We start from the raw sequence: 19,035 nt of genomic DNA, 5'->3' as shown, positions 1-19,035 counted from the left end.
AGCTTATAAAATAACAAGCCTGGAAGTAGCTAATATGGCTGAACACACCTGATGTCTAGCAGAAATTGTCGTGGTTTGATCTTTGGAATTTCCTAGTGGTCCACCAATACACTGTGGACAAAATTTGGTCCAGCTAGTGACAGATGTTTGCACGGATAAAGGATTTAAAATTTCATAATTTTAAAAATAATTTTAATATCATTAAAATAAAAATCATTCAATTTAAAATTATTTTTTTTAATTATTTTAAATGCTTAAAATCTTAAATGGTATTGGCTCTTTTAAGTTAAATTTTAATTAATAGTTATTATTGAAAAAACATGAAAAACCGTTAAATAAGATAAATTACAAAAACCATACAAATTATTATAATAATAATAATTTATTACTAACACCAGCAACTAATGAATACAACAATTGATATAGCTAAGCTAACCAAAACTGTTGGTTCAAATTTCAATAATAAATGGCAGCAAACACCTAACAAGTAGATGAAAATGACTTGTTAGGTCAAGGACAAGGTGTAATTTAATGATTTTCCTGTAGGGATTGATTCTGTAGATTTAGATTTGAATTAAATATATTATTTAAATATTTTAAAAATAATTTTAGATATTTCACATATATTTTTAATTTATTTATATCAAATTAACTCACTAAAAAATAAAATATTATCACTATAATTAAATGCTTAAACTCTATATAATATTAAGATTTCTAAACACTTTTATAAAAAAATTTTATTAATTTAATAAAAAAATTTTAAATTTATAAACTTTAAATAAAATATTTAAAATTTAAAATTTAGAATCCCAACGAAACCTAACCTAAGGGTTTTAGAATATTACTAAATATTCTCATGTATGTATGTATGTATGTATCATCTACAAGCATTTGGGATTTGGGAATGGGATGCTGGAAGGAAGAGCTCTCTTATTTTTCTTATATACAACTTGAGTGTATCTTTCATAAATAAGTTGGAAAAGGTCTCCTACTTGTGAAAATATATTTAGAATGTTATGCATCAGAAGGAGAAAATGCCACGTTCCATAGCAAAATGTTAGTGTAGCATCGTTAGGCTCCGTTAACAAAAAGCCAGGCATTTCGTTTCGCCTTCTCGGACATGACACGAACAATATATAGAAACAGATCTCACTCCTTATAATCTCCAATACTTTGAATCTATAAAATCTCAGTTCTCCAGAATTCATAAATGGCAAAATTAAATTTTTTAATGATGATTGCTATAGGATTTATTTTCACAATTGCGGAATCAATGCGGTTTGATATGAATTCAGGCCAAACCAAATGCATATCGGAGGATATAAAGAGCAATTCAATGACTGTTGGAAAGTATAGCGTTGTTAATCTCAACGAAGGTAATCCTGTTCCTGATTCCCATAAGCTCATCGTTAAGGTAAAACCCCAATTCTATTTTATTTTTAAATACATAATTTTTCATGTATTTTTATCTGGGTTTGTACATTTTATGTATTTTTTTATATCTGGGTTTGCGCTTATATATTTCTAGGAAAATCGATCGCTTAAAGATTTTTTTACTTGGTTAATGGAAACAGTTTGCATGTTGGGGAAGGAATGCCATTTGTTATGGTTCTAATTTGTTGGGGATTATAATGGTTTGATATAGGTGACATCGCCATATGGGAGCATTTATCATTATGGGGATCATGTCGATTCGGGTAATTTTGCATTTACTGCCGCTGAGGCTGGTGACTACAGTACTTGTTTTTGGGCCAATGAACACCGGCAAGAAATCACAGTGACGGTTGATTTTGAGTGGAAAACTGGCGTTTCTGCTAAGGATTGGTCTAAAGTTGCTAAGAAAGGACAAATTGAAGTGAGTAATGCTTGGCCTTTGCTTTGTTTATTTCAGATGTTTATTTGTTTTGTTGGAGGTTGGATATGTTTTACAGCAGTAATTGAAGGAGCTGCTTTCATCCATTCCTTCTAACAAATTTTGCTTTATGTGGTCTGAGTACTAGTGTGTGTGTGTTCTTTTAATGGTTTAAGAGATGAAGTTTCTTTTTCTTGTAAATTTCAATGATATCATTATTCTTATGAGTTATTTAAACAATGATATGCATGCTTCTTATTGGAATGTAGGAAACTTCTTGTGTGCACACATCCAATGAATAATTTACGTATCATTGGTGGATGCCTCTACAAAACATGATTTATTAATTTCTGGTTGATTGGGTATGTAAAATAGTTTCTATACCTTGGTGCAACCAAGAATTTTCCTGGAGGTAATACTGTAGATAGATGGTGAACCAATAATAATTATATTTGAGTTATTGAATTGTATTTAAGCCATTGATCTTCCATCAAATTTTAGCAACAAGATGTTGAAGGCTAATGATCTTTTTTGCCCCTTTTTAAATTGGCTTTGCTGGCAATTTTTTTTTTTTCTTGGAATGTTGGATGCTAGTTATGAGTGAGCTCTGCTCTTTGTAATGAGATGGCTCATCTGTTGGATGGAAATAATCTAATCTTCCAATGAATGCTAGGAACCATGTGCTTTTGACATCTTATTGGACTACTCTATGAGATTTGAATTTTAAGAGGTTTAGTTAATGTATGATTTTCATCTCTTGTGCTAGATTATGGAACTTGAGTTGAAGAAATTGTATGACACAGTTACATCTATTCATGATGAGATATTTTATCTTCGTGAGAGGTATGAATGCAATAACTTATACTTAGCTCACTCCTTTTATTATTGTGTGCAAATTCATGCCATGGTTACTACAAGCAACATGTATTACTTTTGGATAGGTGGGCCTTGTATGACATGCACTTTGATTCTGTCAATATATTACAGTTGATATTTTATAGTGTCATTATTATGTTTTCCGCATAAAGAGGAGCAGGAATCATTTGGAGTCAAAAGAAAGTTTCAACCATTGAAAGCATAAAGTGCTTTATTTTGATACAAATCATTAAATGTGGATGCTAGTCTGGGTAGACTAATTTCCCTTTTACTTGATTTGTTAGCTGCTTGCATGTTGCAGAACAAGGGTTAAAGTTAAACCATACAGGCCTAGCTTTTGTTTGAAAAATCTTATCCAATATTCCTTTTTTTTCAATTTTTAGTTTTCACTTTGTGTTTTGATGTTTCAGGGAGGAAGAAATGCAACAACTAAATAGATCAACAAACTCCCAAATGGCTGGCCTTAGTTTCCTTTCACTTGTGGTTTGTTTATCAGTGGCTGGTTTACAATTGTGGCACCTGAAGACATATTTCGAGAGGAAGAAGCTCCTCTAATTTTGCTTTGACAGTATCCAATGTTCTTCAAACTCTTAATTGCGCAGTATTTAAATGTTTACTATTCGTATCCTCAATTTTACATTTTCGAGGGCTGTATGTTACAGACCAATTTATCAATTGGCTATTATTGATAGTGCAGAGCAATTAATATAAGAGAAAATTTTCCCATTTTAATCGTTCTTGGTCTGTAATTTGAATGTTAATTATATCCTTGAGCTCTCCTCTCACTAAAATCAAACTCCATACGACAACCTTGACAGCTTCAGCCTCAAAGAACGGTCGCTCCCTTCCAAATACAAAAATAAGTTACTATCAGCTACCTAAATGTACCCCCAAGGCCAGCAACATGGCAAGCCAATACTCACCCTCGCGGCCACTCTAGCTTCCATGGCAGAGACCTGCCAGTCCATGAACAGCCTTAAGCAAATTCATGCTCGCGCCATCCTTACTAACCTCCACAGCCACTCCGTTATCCTTGGTAAAATGCTCCGCTTTATTGCAGTCTCACCCTCGGGTGATTTACCCTACGCTCACCGCTTGTTTGATCAAATGCCCCAACCAAACACTTTCTTCTATAATACCATCATTCGTGGCTACACTAAAAGCTCGTCTCCTTCTTATTCAGTCCATTTGTTTAATCAAATGAGGAAAAACTGTGTTGATCCGGATGAATTTACGTTCAATTTCTTGATAAAAGCGCGATCTAAATTGCATAAAATTCATAACTTGCCTTTAGGCATGGAGTATGATGAGATACATGGGACAGTGTTGAAGCATGGGTTTTGCTCCCATTTGTTTGTTCAAAATGCATTGATTCATTTGTATGCGGTGAAGGGGAGTCCAGCAGCAGCTTGGAGGGTTTTTAATGAGACAGTGGGGGTAGATGTCATATCATGGTCTGGTTTGCTTCTGGCGCACTTGAGGGCTACAGAACTGGAGCTTGCTAGGCAGGTTTTGGATGACATGCCAGAGAAGGATGTGGTTTCTTGGACTGCTATGGTTTCTGGGTATTCACATGCTAAGCGTTCAAGGGAGGCATTAGACTTGTTTTGGAAGATGAGAGATGCTGGAGTGAGACCAGATGAGGTCACTATAGTTAGTGTGATTTCAGCATGTACAAATTTGGGTGATGTGGAAACAGGAATTAATGTGCATTCGTATATTGATGAGAATGGGTTTGGGTGGATGGTTTCACTTTGCAATGCTTTGATTGATATGCATGCAAAGTGTGGTAGTATAAATAGAGCATGGCATGTTTTCAATAATATGAACAGGAAGAGCTTGATTACATGGAATTCAATGATTTCTGCATGTGCAAACCATGGTTATGTTGAAGATGCGTTTGGATTGTTTAGCTGTATGTTGAATTCGGGGGTTGCACCCGATAGAGTGACATTCTTAGCTCTTTTAACAGCATACGCACACAAGGGATTGGTTGACGAAGGGTACAGGCTATTTCAAAGCATGCAGAGAGACTTCGGAATTGAGGCAAGTGTTGAGCATTATGGTTGCGTAGTAGACATGTTAGGCAGGGCAGGCCGGATAGAAGAGGCTTATGAATTAATAGTCAGCATGCCAATACCCAGTAATGATGTTGTTTGGGGAGCTTTGCTTGCAGCTTGCAGAATCTATGCCGATGTCGATATGGCAGAGAGGGTTGTGAAGAAGCTGTTGGAGTTGAAACCACATGTAGGAGGATACTATATTCTCCTTCGTGATATATATGTTGCTTCAGGTCGTACAGCCGAAGCAAATGATATACGGCAAGCAATGCAGGAAAGTGGAGCAATTAAAAATCCAGGGTGCAGTTGGGTGGGAGCATAAAACTCTACGTGTTTTATTTAAAGATACGAGGGAGACAAGATCCTGTGTCCTCTCTATCTTCAATGTGTTTTCGGCTGATTTTAGTTGTGGATCCAACAAATATCAGAACCAAATAGGGCTGTTAGTCATGTGAAATTTATACATCAAACGGTTGCTGAGAACTGACACTTCAGGATATGTATCATCAAACAGTTGCTGATGAGTTCTACAATCACATTCATATTTAATAGTTGCTGGTAGATGAACCGAATGATGGCAAGTAGGAGCAATACTGTACAGCGTGGTGGACAGGCGCCTTTTGGATTTCCATATTTATTTTCTCCTTATCAAGGAGGAAGAAAATGAGGACTTCTGAAGAGATGGAATATTATATTTCTTTTTTCCTGTCTCTCTACTTCTAATTAAATTTGAAATTAGATTGTTATCATTTTTCCTTGTAGAAACAAAGATCATAATTTCAATACAACTATTATTTTAAAATTTATTTCTTTTAGTTTTTTTTAAAGGAATCACCAATCTTTTTGGTTACTTTCTTAAGTAAAATTATTATAATAACTTTGTATAGTGGAAGACGAAATAAATGTTCTAGTGGCTTAGCCATGCAAATGGATCATTAACTTATGGTAAGGCAAAGGGCCAAGCTGGAAGGCTTGAGTCGGATAATCGTATATATCATCGCAATTTGCAATGGCTAGTCAACGCTGATGGCGGACAGAAACATGGGTATTTCCCACTACCAGCGCATAGCACCGGAGACATCAGTTGAGAGATGTTATCCCCATTCCACTTTTTACGCTAGCATATTTAATGAAATTCCAGCCATTTCATTGTCAACAATTCATCAGCAACGGCCCAATCTAAGAAACATTCCAAACTCACAGGTTCAGGATTTTATTTAGGAGAACATACCAAATAACACAGTAGATATTTCACATGGATTGCACAGCGGAAGCACCATTAAAAACGAAACACGCCGTAGCAGCTAATAGGGGCATGAATACCAACAGATGATGCATCACGCTAGGGGAAACACACAAGTTGACAAAGAACTCTTACACAAAACAAAACGACCATTAAACAGGAAACATGCCTTGATCCTTTATTTAGTAGCCAATAATGGGCATGAGTCCCAATAACAAGTTAACAACGGCTCCATCACTCGTCTTCATGGTGCTTCTTGTGGTGGTGGTGCTTGTAGCGATGATGCTTCTTCTCTTCATCATCAGAGTCATCATCTCCCTGCCAATTTCATGCATGGTCAGCCAAACAAGACAGTAATGGCAATTTCACATATAGCATAAGAGCAATTCTCTTTAGACAGGAAACTGAAAATATATTCTTCAATTCTTTCATTGACAACATGTGGTACCAGACAAAATCAAATCCAAGAACTTTCATTTTCCCCTTTTGATGAGCCTTTTTTTTTTTTGGTATAGGAGACCATCTGTGGCACTTGAATTGTTGATGCCGAATTAGGTCTACGCCCACATAGTACTGACATTCATGCTGCACTTTTGTTGCATACAAACATAAACTGTAAGCACACAATTTCTCTGGCATATCTCCTGGGTTTGTACTTAGAATGAGTAGTACACAGAGAGTGAAGAACAAAGAATCATCAAGAAAATTAAAATTTGTTTGATAATAAAATCATTATGCGCTATGGAACTGTTCAGAAAATGTTACTTCATAGATAACTGAAAGCCCGGAACCTATAGTGTTTCACTAGCAAACAAAAATAAAAATAAAGAAGCATCCTCCATGAATCATCCAGGACCAGTTTTAAAATGAATATTGACTAAGCACCTCTTATTTCAAGATGAATTGCACCTAAAAGATTGGATTCCAGAACCCAGCTCACTTTCATATCACATTGATCGAATTGGTAACTAACTGGTTTTAGCCCCAAGCAAAACTTTTCAACTTGTTCCCAAGCTAATCTCAATTTGAGCAACTATGTTTTATTAACCGACAAATCTACAACCAAGCACACTATTTACTGGAAAAAGAAAAAATAGAAAAGAAGAATTAGTACACTATGTCTGTGATTACGTACAAGACTTTTTCTCCTAATTAATCTTCAAAGCCTTCAGTCCGATAATCAATCCATAATTGAACTACGTTGCAACAAAAAATAAGTTGCAATTTTAATATTTGGAAACAAAAACACAGCAAGCATACAAAGAATAATGCATATAAGACAATTGCTTTAGAAGAAATTATAAAATGCACCTGGTAATTGTTTAGACAAACGGAAATCAACAAATCAAATGTGAGAATAGACATTTTTGGACAAAATAAGGAAAAATGATTTCCTGTTGTGTCACAACGCATAGAAATTAATAAACTTGCAACTAACTTATACACAGAAAACATTAGTGAGTCCAAAGTTTGGAATGCTTACATATTTCTTGCGGCTATAACCCTCTTCGCCACCATAGCCATACTTGTTGCGAGACTCACCATCATCATCATCGCGCCTCTCATAAGTTGGCCTCTCGTACTCCTCTTCTTGCCTCCCATAATTAGGCCTCCTCGGTGGTTCATCTCCATAACTTGGCCTCCCATACTCAGTCCTCTCTCCATATCCTCCTTCCTCCCCGTAGCTTGGCTTGCGCCCATACCCATCTCCGTACTCAGATCCTCCACCTTCATATTCAGACTGCTTCCTCCCTCCATACCCAGATCCATACTCAGACTCCTTCCTGCCCCCATATCCGTATCCATATTCCGCACTGGGAATCTCATGTTCAGTACTCTCTCCATACCCAGATTCAGGTCTCCTACCATATTCGGATCCATACTCTTCACCAGGTGGCCTCTCATAATTGGTTCTCCCACCGTACCCAGTTCCATACTCTGATTCTGGTCTCCGGCCAAAGCCGGATCCGTATTCCTCGCTGGTTGGTCTTCCATACTGGGTCTTTCCGCCGTACCCACCAGATCCATATTCCGATTCTGGCCTCCTGCCATAGCCCGATCCATATTCTTCGCTGGCTGGCTTCTCATACTCGGTCCTCCCGCCGTATCCACCAGATCCGTATTCTGAATCTGGCCTCCGGCCGTACCCAGAACCATATTCCTGGCTAGGTGGCTTCTCATAATCGGGCGTTCCGCCATAGCCACCAGATCCATAATCGGACCCAGGCCTTGTCACTCCAGGTGGGAACCCATAAGCAGGCTCAGGCTTAGCATCAACAAATACTTCCCCACCAGGGGTGAAGCCATGAGCAGGACCAGGTCTGTGCTTGGGACGGGCATAGCTAGTGTACTCCTCCTGGAGATGCTCATCGGCGTAGGCGGAGGGCTCCGCGTAGGAGGTGAAATTGGGGCGATCGTAGTCGATCTCATCGGCGGATGAGCTGTGTCGGTAGCAAGTTTCATCAGACGGTGGGATGGGACGTCCGTACGTCAAGGCCATGTCGTATCCACCTCCATATGGTGTCGGATCATACTCGTCGAAATCATGGACGTCGTCTTCGTTCCTCGAATAGTACGGCATTGTTTCAAGTCAAGATGGCTCCCCCAGAAAACAGAGAAAGAAAAGGGGGTAGGTGTGGAGAGGATGGCCATTTTATAGGGTTTGCACTTGAAACGGCGGCGTTTTGGGTTTCCTTTTGTCGGACAAATTCGGTGGCGTTTTATGTGGTCTTGATTAGGTGGGCCAGGTCGCATTTAAAAGTGGATTCCTATAAGTGACACGAATCGGACATGGTCCACGTTTAATTGGTTTTTCCTTTTATGCGCTCATGGACCACTGCTCTGTGTGGTCTTTTTCTGTTGCCATAATTTAGATTTTTCTTTGTTATGGAGAATTAAATTTTACCATTATTTATAAATGATTTTTTATTTTAAATACTTGCAAAATTTTTTTTATTTTAAATAATATATAAATTAGCTTATGAAATTTAATTTAACTTTCCCACCTCATGATTTGAGGCTACAGCACTTTTTTTTTTAAAATACCCATTTTTGTTGCACTAGATGTACTTATAATCCGTTTTTAACCTTTTAAATTTGTGATTAAATGATTATGTATTTAAAAATTATGTGGAGAAATCAAAACGAATTAAATAATTAAAAAATATCAATTTTAGTTCAGCATATGTTTTATTAATTAGTCAGAATAATCATATATTTTCTATTTCAAGTGGTGTTTAATCAAACAAATTTTCATTTTATTTATTTTTTTAAGAAATTAAGAAAATATTAATTATTTTTTAATTTTATTCTTATTTATTATTATTATTTTTTATTTTAATTAAATATAAAAAATATTTTAATTAAATATAAAAATATTTTAATTAATTATTAATATTTTTTATAAAAATAAAATTATTTAATAAATTTTTAATTTTTTATAAAAATTTTAAAAGAGGAGTCCTAAAAATAAATTCAGTTAGTACTTAAATATAATAAAATAGAACAAATTAAAATGAATTATGGAAACTAAATGTCATGAAATTAATTTAAAGAGCTAAAGAGGTTAAATTAGCGACGAAAAACGCAGACAATAAACAACAAATAAATAAATTCAATTTAATTCATTTATCAGCCTTTTCCTATTATCATGCGTTGTATGTCCGCAATCGATCCCATCGCCGTTTCAAATACATACACTCTCTATAAAGCTGTGTTTTGGATACCGACAGGCCTCATTAATCAATGGCGGATAGAGTGCTCACCGTCGCGCAGGACGGATCCGGTGACCACACCACTGTGCAGGAAGCAATAGATGCCGTGCCTCTCTGCAATACTTGCCGGACGGTTATCCGTGTGGCGCCTGGGGTGTACAGGCAGCCTGTTTATGTGCCTAAGACTAAGAACTTCATTACCGTCGCGGGTTTAAGTCCCGAGGATACTGTCCTCACCTGGAACAATACCGCTACCAAAATCGAACACCACCAGGTGCACCCAGTACCTTTCCTACTCACTTAGGTAGTTGACTTGACACGTTTTCGCGGGCAATGTTGCTGATGTTAGGTTTTGGTTTTCTCTGTTTTGCAGGCGTCTAGGGTGATTGGGACGGGGACGTTTGGGTGTGGGAGTGTGATAGTGGAAGGGGAAGATTTTATTGCTGAGAACATCACTTTTGAGAACTCTTCTCCTGAGGTAAAGTTTTGTTCTAGTTGTTCTATCGCTTTTTCGCCCCCTTCATTTCTAAGCTCTAATGTTGTCAATTTAGTGATCAATGCTTGGAATTTGCGTTTTTGTTCAGTATCAATCATTGGATTCGCTAAACCTTTAGATTTGTTTTATGAGTATTTTACAACTGGGAATTTGATTATATGGACACTGAGCATTTTATGGCCATTTCTTTAATCAGTTTTTAGGTCTATTTCATAGCTTATAGGCTGTGAATTTTATAGTTCGAGGTGTTCTATATATCGTCAAAAAAAAAGTGCATGTGTTCAAATAGCTCAAATCAATCGTTTCAATTTGTTTGATAACTCTCCTGTTTTTTGTTTCTGTTTTTGATCTTTACCCTTTTTCCAGGGTTCAGGTCAAGCAGTGGCAATCCGGGTGACAGCTGATCGGTGTGCCTTCTATAATTGTAGGTTTCTAGGGTGGCAGGTAGGGATATTTACCTGTCTCATTTGCATTTTTTTTTTTTTAGGAACTTCTTGGATAATACTCTCAAATTTTGGGGCTTCTGGTCAAGGATATGTTGTATCCAAGAGTCTTAAATCGTAATATCTAATGAATTTTTCAGATTAATATCGCTACACACTTTTGTGTCCGTAAATTGAGGCAATGAATACTTACAGTTAATAAACTGCATAGGCATTGTGGCCCGACATACCGTCTTATAGAATTGTTATGCAGGATACTCTGTATCTTCACTATGGAAAACAGTATCTGAAAGATTGCTATATTGAAGGAAGTGTGGACTTCATTTTTGGGAACAGCACCGCCCTCTTGGAGCATTGTCATATCCACTGCAAGTCTGCAGGTTTCATAACTGCACAAAGCAGAAAATCTTCTCAGGAGTCAACTGGTTATGTGTTCTTGAGGTGTGCGATTGATTGACTTTCACTCACTCTCTTTCCTTTCCCTTTCCTTATATTTTTGCCTCCCTATAAGCTTCTGATCTTGGCTTTGCAATAGGAGTTAAATAATATTTTGCTTTTTAAATAGCATTCATGTTCTTAATGGTAATTATATCAACCAACATTGAATTAAGATGAACTGGCTTTAACACTTTAACTAATACTGGGTAAAGTACTTGACATAAGTTGTATATAGGTCTTTGTCTGTGCATCTATATCCTTCATTTGGTTATCATGAATTCAACTGAATGATATATGAGGTAGTGCTTGTGTAGAACTGAGTATTAAATCGAAATTTATACAATTGTCTCCAGAGTCCAAATGGTTATAATTTGTTGATTTAAGTTGGCATTTTGAATTATCTCTATGTGTTTATATCGTTGCATTAACATTCTCTGGAGGGGGTAAAAGAATGTCCAATTTGAACTTAAAAGTTAATCACGCCATTTTTTGGGTTTTATTACCCGAGCTGGAGTTGTGAAGAGTTACATTTTTTATATAGCTTTTTACTTTGGAAATAAACTTATAAATCACACTTTTTGTTAATTAATTATTGTTTTCCTCTCACTTTGTCTGGACAACAAGCATATGCTTAGTTGCTAAGCAGGATATTTACCTAGTTTTATTGTATTATGAAGTTAAATTTATACTGTTCTTTGTTGCCCAAAAATATGATTTTACTTCCAAAAACCTATTTAAGATGGACAGTTTGCTCGAATCCTGTGAGGGTATGTGTCCAAGATTCAGACACTGATATTTCGAGGTTAAGTTTGAAGGGTATGGGCATCATAGAATGTAGATTCTGCCCAAATGAAGTACAATGGTTTTATAACACACATCATAACAATTTTTTTTCCCTTGTTAAATCTAGCAGTTTTTTTCACCCCACACAGATTTTTCACCCCACAGTCCCACACAGAGTACTGCATTTTCTGTTTATATCATGTTTGGTATACCTTATTTTCTGTTTTTTAATAAGTTCAGCATTTCTGCAGATGTGTGATCACAGGTAATGGAGGGACTTCATATGCATATCTTGGACGGCCATGGGGACCCTTTGGAAGGGTGGTCTTTGCATATACATATATGGATCAATGTGTCAGACATGTAGGCTGGAATAACTGGGGCAAAGCTGAGAATGAGAGAAGTGCTTGCTTTTATGAGTACAGGTATATTTAGTTAAATAATATATATATATATATATATATTTTTTTTGCAGTTCTGTCACTTTGGATTTTTGGAGAGCAATTGTTAATATGAAACTTTTTAAAATGAATTAATACATTTTCTTCCAATGAAATATGTGATCTGACTTTAGCAGGCCTAGGTCTAGGGTATTTTGGATGATTCCTGAAAGTACTATTTTGAGAGATGATTTCTTTTCTGTTTTGTACCCAATGAAGAAAAATTGAAGAAGCGGGGATGGATACCCAACACTGATTCAGTCTTTCCCTGATTTCTTCCACCACTGGTTTGGTTTACCTTGTGTTAACTAATCACAAAAGTCCTTGTCTGTAGAGGCTCCTGAAAAGCCACTAATTAGTTTCTTTTCTTCCTGTAGCACTAGTTAATAGATGTTTTTATGTAATTTGATTGCATTAATTGGAAATGCAGGTGTTATGGACCAGGTAGTTGCCCGTCAAAGCGAGTGACATGGGCCAGAGAACTGATGGAAGAAGAAGCAGGACAGTTTCTCATTCATCTTTTCATTGACCCTGATCCAGAAAGGCCATGGCTTGCTGAAAGAATGGCCCAGAGGATACCATATTCTGCGTAGAAGCTATAACTTTAGCTGATAAATTAGCCAACAATCTCAGACAGAAGCTTCCTGCAAATAAATTGAGAGTAGCTTTCTTTTTTGTACTGAAGCATTCCAAGCTCTAAATATCTTATTATGCATCTTAAGATCGACTAGTTTTATTCCAAGGTATTTCTTTGTTCAAGTGTTTGATGTCTCGACAATGTTATCATTTTAGCAATTTATGAGTGATAAATAATAAATAAATTTTCATTTGCTGAAGTATTAGGATTATGTTAAAATAGAATTCAATTGTTATATGCACACTTATCACTTTAATTACTGTATTTCTATTCACAGCATTCGATGGGAGGTGATGTACACATCAAACGGTCTATTTCTCTGCTCTCTAACAGCACAATGATTTGTCAAATTTGCAATAATTAAGGGTTTTTCCAAACAACTAAATTAGGTTCTTACTTCTATTATATTTTATTATTTTTTTTATCCAATAAATTTATTATTATTAAAGTCATATTATGTGATTAAAGTGTAATAAAAATAAACTTTTTAAATAAGTTGCGATTCTCTTGATTAATTATGTGCATAAAAAAATTTTATTTTTCCTTTTTCTTTGGTTTAAGAGTAATTGAAAAATTTTTCATTCCTCAATTTTTAGGTTAAATTACAATATAGTGCTCAAGATTTAATAAAACTCAAATTAATTTTAGTGTAAGTTCGGTAAAAATTTTATTCTGTTTAACAATTTTATCTTTACATTTTATTTTTATTAATAAATTAATTTTTATGAACAGTAAATTTTAATGACTAATTTATTAATATAAATAAAATATAAGAACTAAAATATTAAAAAAATAAAATTTAAAGATCAAATCGTTATTAAGCTTACATAAATTACTAATTTATGAATTTTGTTAAATCTTAAAGATTTAATTGTAAGTTTTTTTTTTTTTGTTTGTTTTAATATTTAAACATGAACAACAAATATAGTTTTTTTTTCCTATGCTATATTCATTTCTCTCCATCCTCAAAACAAACAAAGCTATAGAAAAGGTAAAGACACTGTGAAATGAATTGGGCCCTGTCAAGTGTCAACGTTGCTAATCACCAGAAAATTGCCAAGTGGACTAAGACATAAAGCCAAATAGAATCTGATATTCTTATCTGTTTATCAACTTCCAAATCTCCAAATCCCTATCCCTCTCATCTATCAGCCATTTTTAGCCTCATTGATTTGCACCTTTGTTTTCTTTTTCTTTACCAAATACCAACCATTCATGGAGAAATTAAAATGAAAATGAAATACAAGGGTTGATGGAAAATGGGTGAAATTGCGGCAAGTTTTTTTACTCCGTGCCAGCCGCAGGTGCTGCTTGGGCATTATAGTAGTGGGAAATGGAAGGGAAAGCTCAAGAAGAAAGATTGGCAATGCCATGCATTGGCTGAACCATTTATCAAGAATCAGATGGCAACCAAACCTGCCACCTACTCTTCAAGAATCTCTACTGATATCCCACTCTACGAGTCTCCTGGAGTAGAATACCCGTTCTCTTATCTTCCTCTCTCTCTCTCTCTCTCTCTCTCTCCTCCCCCCTCCAAACTATAATGCCTTTAACTGTGGCTGGATTTTGCAGGCTTCCTTTGATAGATATTTGGAGGATAAGCCCAGAGTTTTCAAAGCAATGTTTCCTGACAAACGTAGGAGTCAACTACTTAATGAGGTTATTGTTAAATATATTTATTCATTTCCTTTACTTTTTCTGTAGAAAAAGTGAGTTCGTTGTGTAGGCAATATGTATGATTCTCTCAATGATTCAGAAGCTGTTAGATTTTCCCTCAGTTCCCCCAAATAAATAAAAGCTCAATTTACTGATGAGATGAAGTGAATAAAGAGATAGAATTTTATCAGCTTTGTTTATCAATTAACATCCATAAGAGCAAATCTATGCCCGTTGGTGTTACTTTTCTTTTGGTTCTTGGGGTAAGGTTTCCAGCGTTGAACCTATGACACTCCCTATGTTCTTTTCCTTTTGTTTTTTTTTTTTTTATATTAATTGGATGAGCTACATAGGGAGGTCGCTTTTCTCCTGTCCACCACCGTTCCCCACCCCAACAGGTTTTATATCTAATAGATGTCTCAACTCTCAAGCCGATATGTTGGGCTGTTCCCTTGGGGATTATCCCCACTTTCAAGTCAGTCAACTAAGCCAACCCCAGTTAGTATAGTTGGTGTGGTTACTAGTAGTATCTAGGGCTTTTTTTCCAACAGGTGGCAACATAAAAAAAAAAAAATTTACTAAAAGGGGGTGACTTGAAATGTATTTACGGGGGGTGTTTTGGTTGGCGTGGAGTGTCTTAGATTTACTTTTAGTAAATATGTCACGACCTAATCTATGGCTAAAGTAAGCCTAAATATTCACTTAACCCAACTCTAAGGCCCATTTGGGCCCAATTTCAAGAAATCAACCGGACATAGTCCGGCCATAAAATGGATCTTTCAACGGGGAGTTTTTGACTCACCCGACCTGTAAACACAATAAATACTCAATTGGGGAGCTCAGCTCACCCTCCACATACTCATCCGCATAAAAATAAATGGGAGCTCAGCTCCCTCATCCAATCCATCAAACATGCGTAGAATATTAAGATTACAGGTCCAAAATAATAATTTAGTTTACAGACTCATATCAAATAAACATTTCTAACACATGCGAAAATTCTAAGATTTAACAAGTTTATACAAACATTAATAATCAACCTGCGAGGAAGAAAGCAGGTTAACCTCAAAAATATCCTCAAAATATTGAGAGTAAAATATCAATTTTAACAATAATTTCTATAAATATCTAAAACTAATGCACCATGTAGAGTGAAATGCAACACTAGCAATAATATCACATCAAAACATCAAAAAGATAATTTGGAGCACTCACACACCCAGTAGTATCAATCATAATATATGGGAGCTGATCCCCTATACACTCTAAAATCCAACTGGTGAGAACTCACTTTCGCTTAATAAACCAAATCGGGTAAGAACTCAAGCCGTGTCTAAATATCTCAAGCCGTGTCTACCCGTCCTATCCATAGTCCACACCACATCACACGCACGCCAATGCACGCACACTGCTCCAAATTACCACAACAACATACATGGCACTTTCACAGTTATGAATGCAACATAAATCGTGCCTAAAATTTATCTACATAGATATATGCATATAAGTGATGCATGGGCATGCTTGAACATATAATAATAGTGAAATTACAATTAAAATTAATATTTTACTCACAGACTTGACAACGGTCATTAGAGAAGGACAAGAACATTACAAATATTTAATAAAAATGACTCAATACAAAACAAGAAAAGATAAAATAGTCTCCCTATACCTAGGACCTACCCAACCTGCAAAAGGGCTCAAAACACACTTCTATATTCACAACCCATATATCCACAACTCAATCACATCACACAGCCCCTCCTGGGCCCATCAAATCAGTCATCCATCACAATGTGTAAAATTTCAATTTAGTCCTTATAATTGATCATTTTTGCAAAAACTACCCATACAAGCCCTAAAAATTCTAAAACTTTGCCCCGCGGTCCTTAGCAATATTACTAGGCTATTGCAATAAGAATCATAATTTTATATTTTATGAATTTTTAATCCTATTTAAGCACTAGAAAATTACGAAAAAGCAAGGTTCAGTTTACCTTTGCCGATTGACAATGGGGTAGCCAAAACCTCGGTCCAATTCGGAGACTTTTCCGATAATTTGACAACACAAATTTCCATTGAGGATACCTACACAAGCCCACAACATGGGGTTAGTACATAAATTTTTCAGAATTTTCTAAGCTCATTTAATGCTCGGAAAAATCGGGACCCACCAAAACGGAAAATTTTGAAATTTATATTCTCCGAAGCTCTCGACGAGTGGAGTGCTCGTACTCAAATCTAGCACGAAAGTCAAAATGGGCTAAAACTTCCCGCAAAAATTGGACAAACCGCTCGATGTATTTCGGTGTTCTTGATGTCTATGGAAAGCTCTCGATAGATGAGTTTAGACACAAGACCTTTTGGCGAAGTCGAAAAGTCTCACGCGCAAGGGGCGTTGAGGAGGGAGGCGAGAGAAAAAGAGAGAGACAGGGAGGAAGGGGAAAGAAGAAAAAGAAAAGGCCGGTCCGATTCGATCAGTCTGATCCGGTTCGGTTCGATTCGGCCGGTTCGATTCAGGATATAAAATTTTGAATTTTTACTCTGTCTCGGGACCAAAAACGAGGTCCAAAAATTCCGAAAAAAATTTCAGAAAACTCAAAAAAGTTCGTAGACTCCAAATATATTTTTAATTTTGCCACGTGGTCTTTGAATTAATTTTTAAAAATCATCTAAATTTATATTTTCGAAAAATCGAACCCGATTTTTAAAATCCAAAAAATCTCAAATAATTTCTTAAAATTTAAATAAAATTAAAATATCAATAATACTCATAAAATAATAAAATTTAAAATTTTTGGGGTGTTACAAAATACTTTTCAAGCCGCCCATTTTGATAATTTTTTTTTTTAGTTGCCACCTTTTGGAAAAAAGCCCTTGTATCTAGGTAACAGGCACAGCTACTTGTTGAAAGAGAGTAATTTAGCAATGCTCAACCTAATGTAAAGTCCTGTCAAGAAGGAAAAGAAATAGGATCTGTTAAATGGTTAGTAGATAGAATATATATTTCACTAAATTTGCTTTCCAATTGCAATCTTCAAGGAATCTTACAAGAGTCAAGGCTTCAGTTACAGGTTTATCCAATACTGCAAGTATCAAGCTTGGTCTGGCAATACCAAATTAAACTGCCCGCAAATTTACTTGCAATCTGAAAACCTGTCTGGCTTTTGCAAGAGCAAATATTTTCTAAACTTATATATAAATGGTCATTTGAATATTTCAATTAATTCATTTCTAATTTTATACAATGCTGTCTCAAATAGCATAACTTCAATGCAATTTGTGATGGAAAATGTTGTAAGGTACACTGTACAGTCTTACAAAATAAGAGTCCTCTCTCTTAATTTTTGCAGGATGAGTGGAGAATTCAGATGTTGCCCATTAATTTCTTTTTCCTTGCTGTCTTGCCGACTGTAGACATGAGGTTGAGATCTAAATCAGGAGGAAGAGATTACCCTCCAGGAGTTCCCAAAAATATCACAAAAGTTCTAGAGCTCGATATTGTATTGCTCTCATCAATGAAGATTGCGTAGTTAGTTATCATGTAAATTTATTCTTGTGACCTATCCCGTGTTCTTGTGCAGACAAGATGGCAACTTGAAGGGCTTGACAATGTTCTTGAGCCATCTCATTTTTCCCTTGGAGTAAAAGGAGCATTATATGCTGATAGATTAGGAACAAGAACCCGGCTTAAAGGTCAATTAGAGATGAATATAACCTTTGTTCTTCCTCCTGTGCTTGCTTTGATTCCTGAAGATATTCGCAGGAACGTTGCAGAGTTGGTTAGGCAACAAAACCCTTGAAATTGTCTAACTGAATATATATATATATATATATATATAACAACATTTGTGTTTTGTGAACAGGTGCTGAGAAGATTGGTGCAGGACATGAAGCGTAAAGTTAATGGTAGCTTGCTTGCAGATTATAGTGAATTCATAAGGGAGAGACCTAAGAATTAGGTCTAACTGTTTGAGCTGTTGACTGGATCTTATGGTTTATTAGAGAAGTGAAAGCTGGTGGCACATAATGCAGCCTAGTGAAGCACAGCAGGGAACCTAGAAGAAAGAGAGGATGTTAGAGGGAGAGGTCTAGAACCCCTTGACTGTAGTTAAGCATTCATTATTTTAACATCCTTAATTGAAGCAACTTGAATATAGCAGATGTATTGAAATTCAAGAATGATAATTGAAAATTTCATGAGCAAGAATATGTACTTGAAAATTTTAAGATGGGCATTTGCATTCATTTTATTGTGCTAGTCTGGCATCAAATGTATGAACTCATTTTTCTTACAAATATTGCTATCGTCATTGAAGCTAGAAGAGCTTTAAAAAATGCTCATTTTCGTTTGTAAGAGACCAGCAGAAGAAAATTGAGCCCTTTTCAAGG

General features: G+C 35.7%; 5 protein-coding genes across 6 annotated transcripts; 4 read left to right on the top strand and 1 right to left on the bottom strand.

The window, feature by feature from the left end:
* Positions 1-970: 970 nt before the first annotated feature.
* On the top strand, positions 971-3,463 carry LOC110640270 (transmembrane emp24 domain-containing protein p24delta9). Its single transcript, XM_021791508.2, has 4 exons — positions 971-1,417; positions 1,649-1,858; positions 2,622-2,698; positions 3,142-3,463. The coding sequence occupies exons 1-4, from the start codon at positions 1,214-1,216 to the stop codon at positions 3,284-3,286; spliced, it is 636 nt and encodes a 211-aa protein (XP_021647200.2). The 5' UTR covers positions 971-1,213; the 3' UTR covers positions 3,287-3,463.
* A 150-nt stretch (positions 3,464-3,613) lies between these two features.
* Positions 3,614-5,597, top strand: LOC110640269 (pentatricopeptide repeat-containing protein At5g66520-like). Its single transcript, XM_021791507.2, has one exon. It carries the CDS (start codon positions 3,614-3,616, stop codon positions 5,111-5,113), a length of 1,500 nt encoding a protein of 499 aa, XP_021647199.2. The 3' UTR covers positions 5,114-5,597.
* Positions 5,598-5,971: 374 nt separating this feature from the next.
* On the bottom strand, positions 5,972-8,969 carry LOC110640288 (uncharacterized protein At5g39570). The gene is made up of 2 exons (XM_021791538.2): positions 7,518-8,969; positions 5,972-6,352 (listed from the first exon to the last, which is right to left on the bottom strand). The coding sequence occupies exons 1-2, from the start codon at positions 8,613-8,615 to the stop codon at positions 6,269-6,271; spliced, it is 1,182 nt and encodes a 393-aa protein (XP_021647230.2). The 5' UTR covers positions 8,616-8,969; the 3' UTR covers positions 5,972-6,268.
* A 567-nt stretch (positions 8,970-9,536) lies between these two features.
* Positions 9,537-13,183, top strand: LOC110640286 (pectinesterase 31). Its single transcript, XM_021791537.2, has 6 exons — positions 9,537-10,021; positions 10,121-10,225; positions 10,610-10,687; positions 10,940-11,127; positions 12,159-12,332; positions 12,778-13,183. The coding sequence occupies exons 1-6, from the start codon at positions 9,779-9,781 to the stop codon at positions 12,938-12,940; spliced, it is 951 nt and encodes a 316-aa protein (XP_021647229.1). The 5' UTR covers positions 9,537-9,778; the 3' UTR covers positions 12,941-13,183.
* Positions 13,184-14,089: 906 nt separating this feature from the next.
* LOC110640285 (uncharacterized) lies at positions 14,090-18,904 on the top strand. Of its 2 annotated transcripts, none has more exons than XM_021791536.2 (5): positions 14,090-14,456; positions 14,557-14,643; positions 17,997-18,146; positions 18,228-18,339; positions 18,510-18,904. In XM_021791536.2, exons 1-5 carry the CDS (start codon positions 14,244-14,246, stop codon positions 18,542-18,544), a joined length of 597 nt encoding a protein of 198 aa, XP_021647228.2. In that variant the 5' UTR covers positions 14,090-14,243; the 3' UTR covers positions 18,545-18,904. The 2 variants fall into 2 exon arrangements, with proteins under 2 accessions (XP_021647228.2, XP_021647227.2); XM_021791535.2 differs by having other exon boundaries at positions 14,094-14,456; positions 18,228-18,425.
* The last annotated feature ends 131 nt before the right edge of the window (positions 18,905-19,035 follow it).

The sequence above is a fragment of the Hevea brasiliensis genome, chromosome 16 (genome assembly GCF_030052815.1).
Source record: "Hevea brasiliensis isolate MT/VB/25A 57/8 chromosome 16, ASM3005281v1, whole genome shotgun sequence".
NCBI classification, from domain to species: domain Eukaryota; kingdom Viridiplantae; phylum Streptophyta; class Magnoliopsida; order Malpighiales; family Euphorbiaceae; genus Hevea; species Hevea brasiliensis.
The sequence above is the reverse complement of the archived record's forward strand: the minus strand, read 5'-3'. Positions and strand labels throughout refer to the sequence as shown.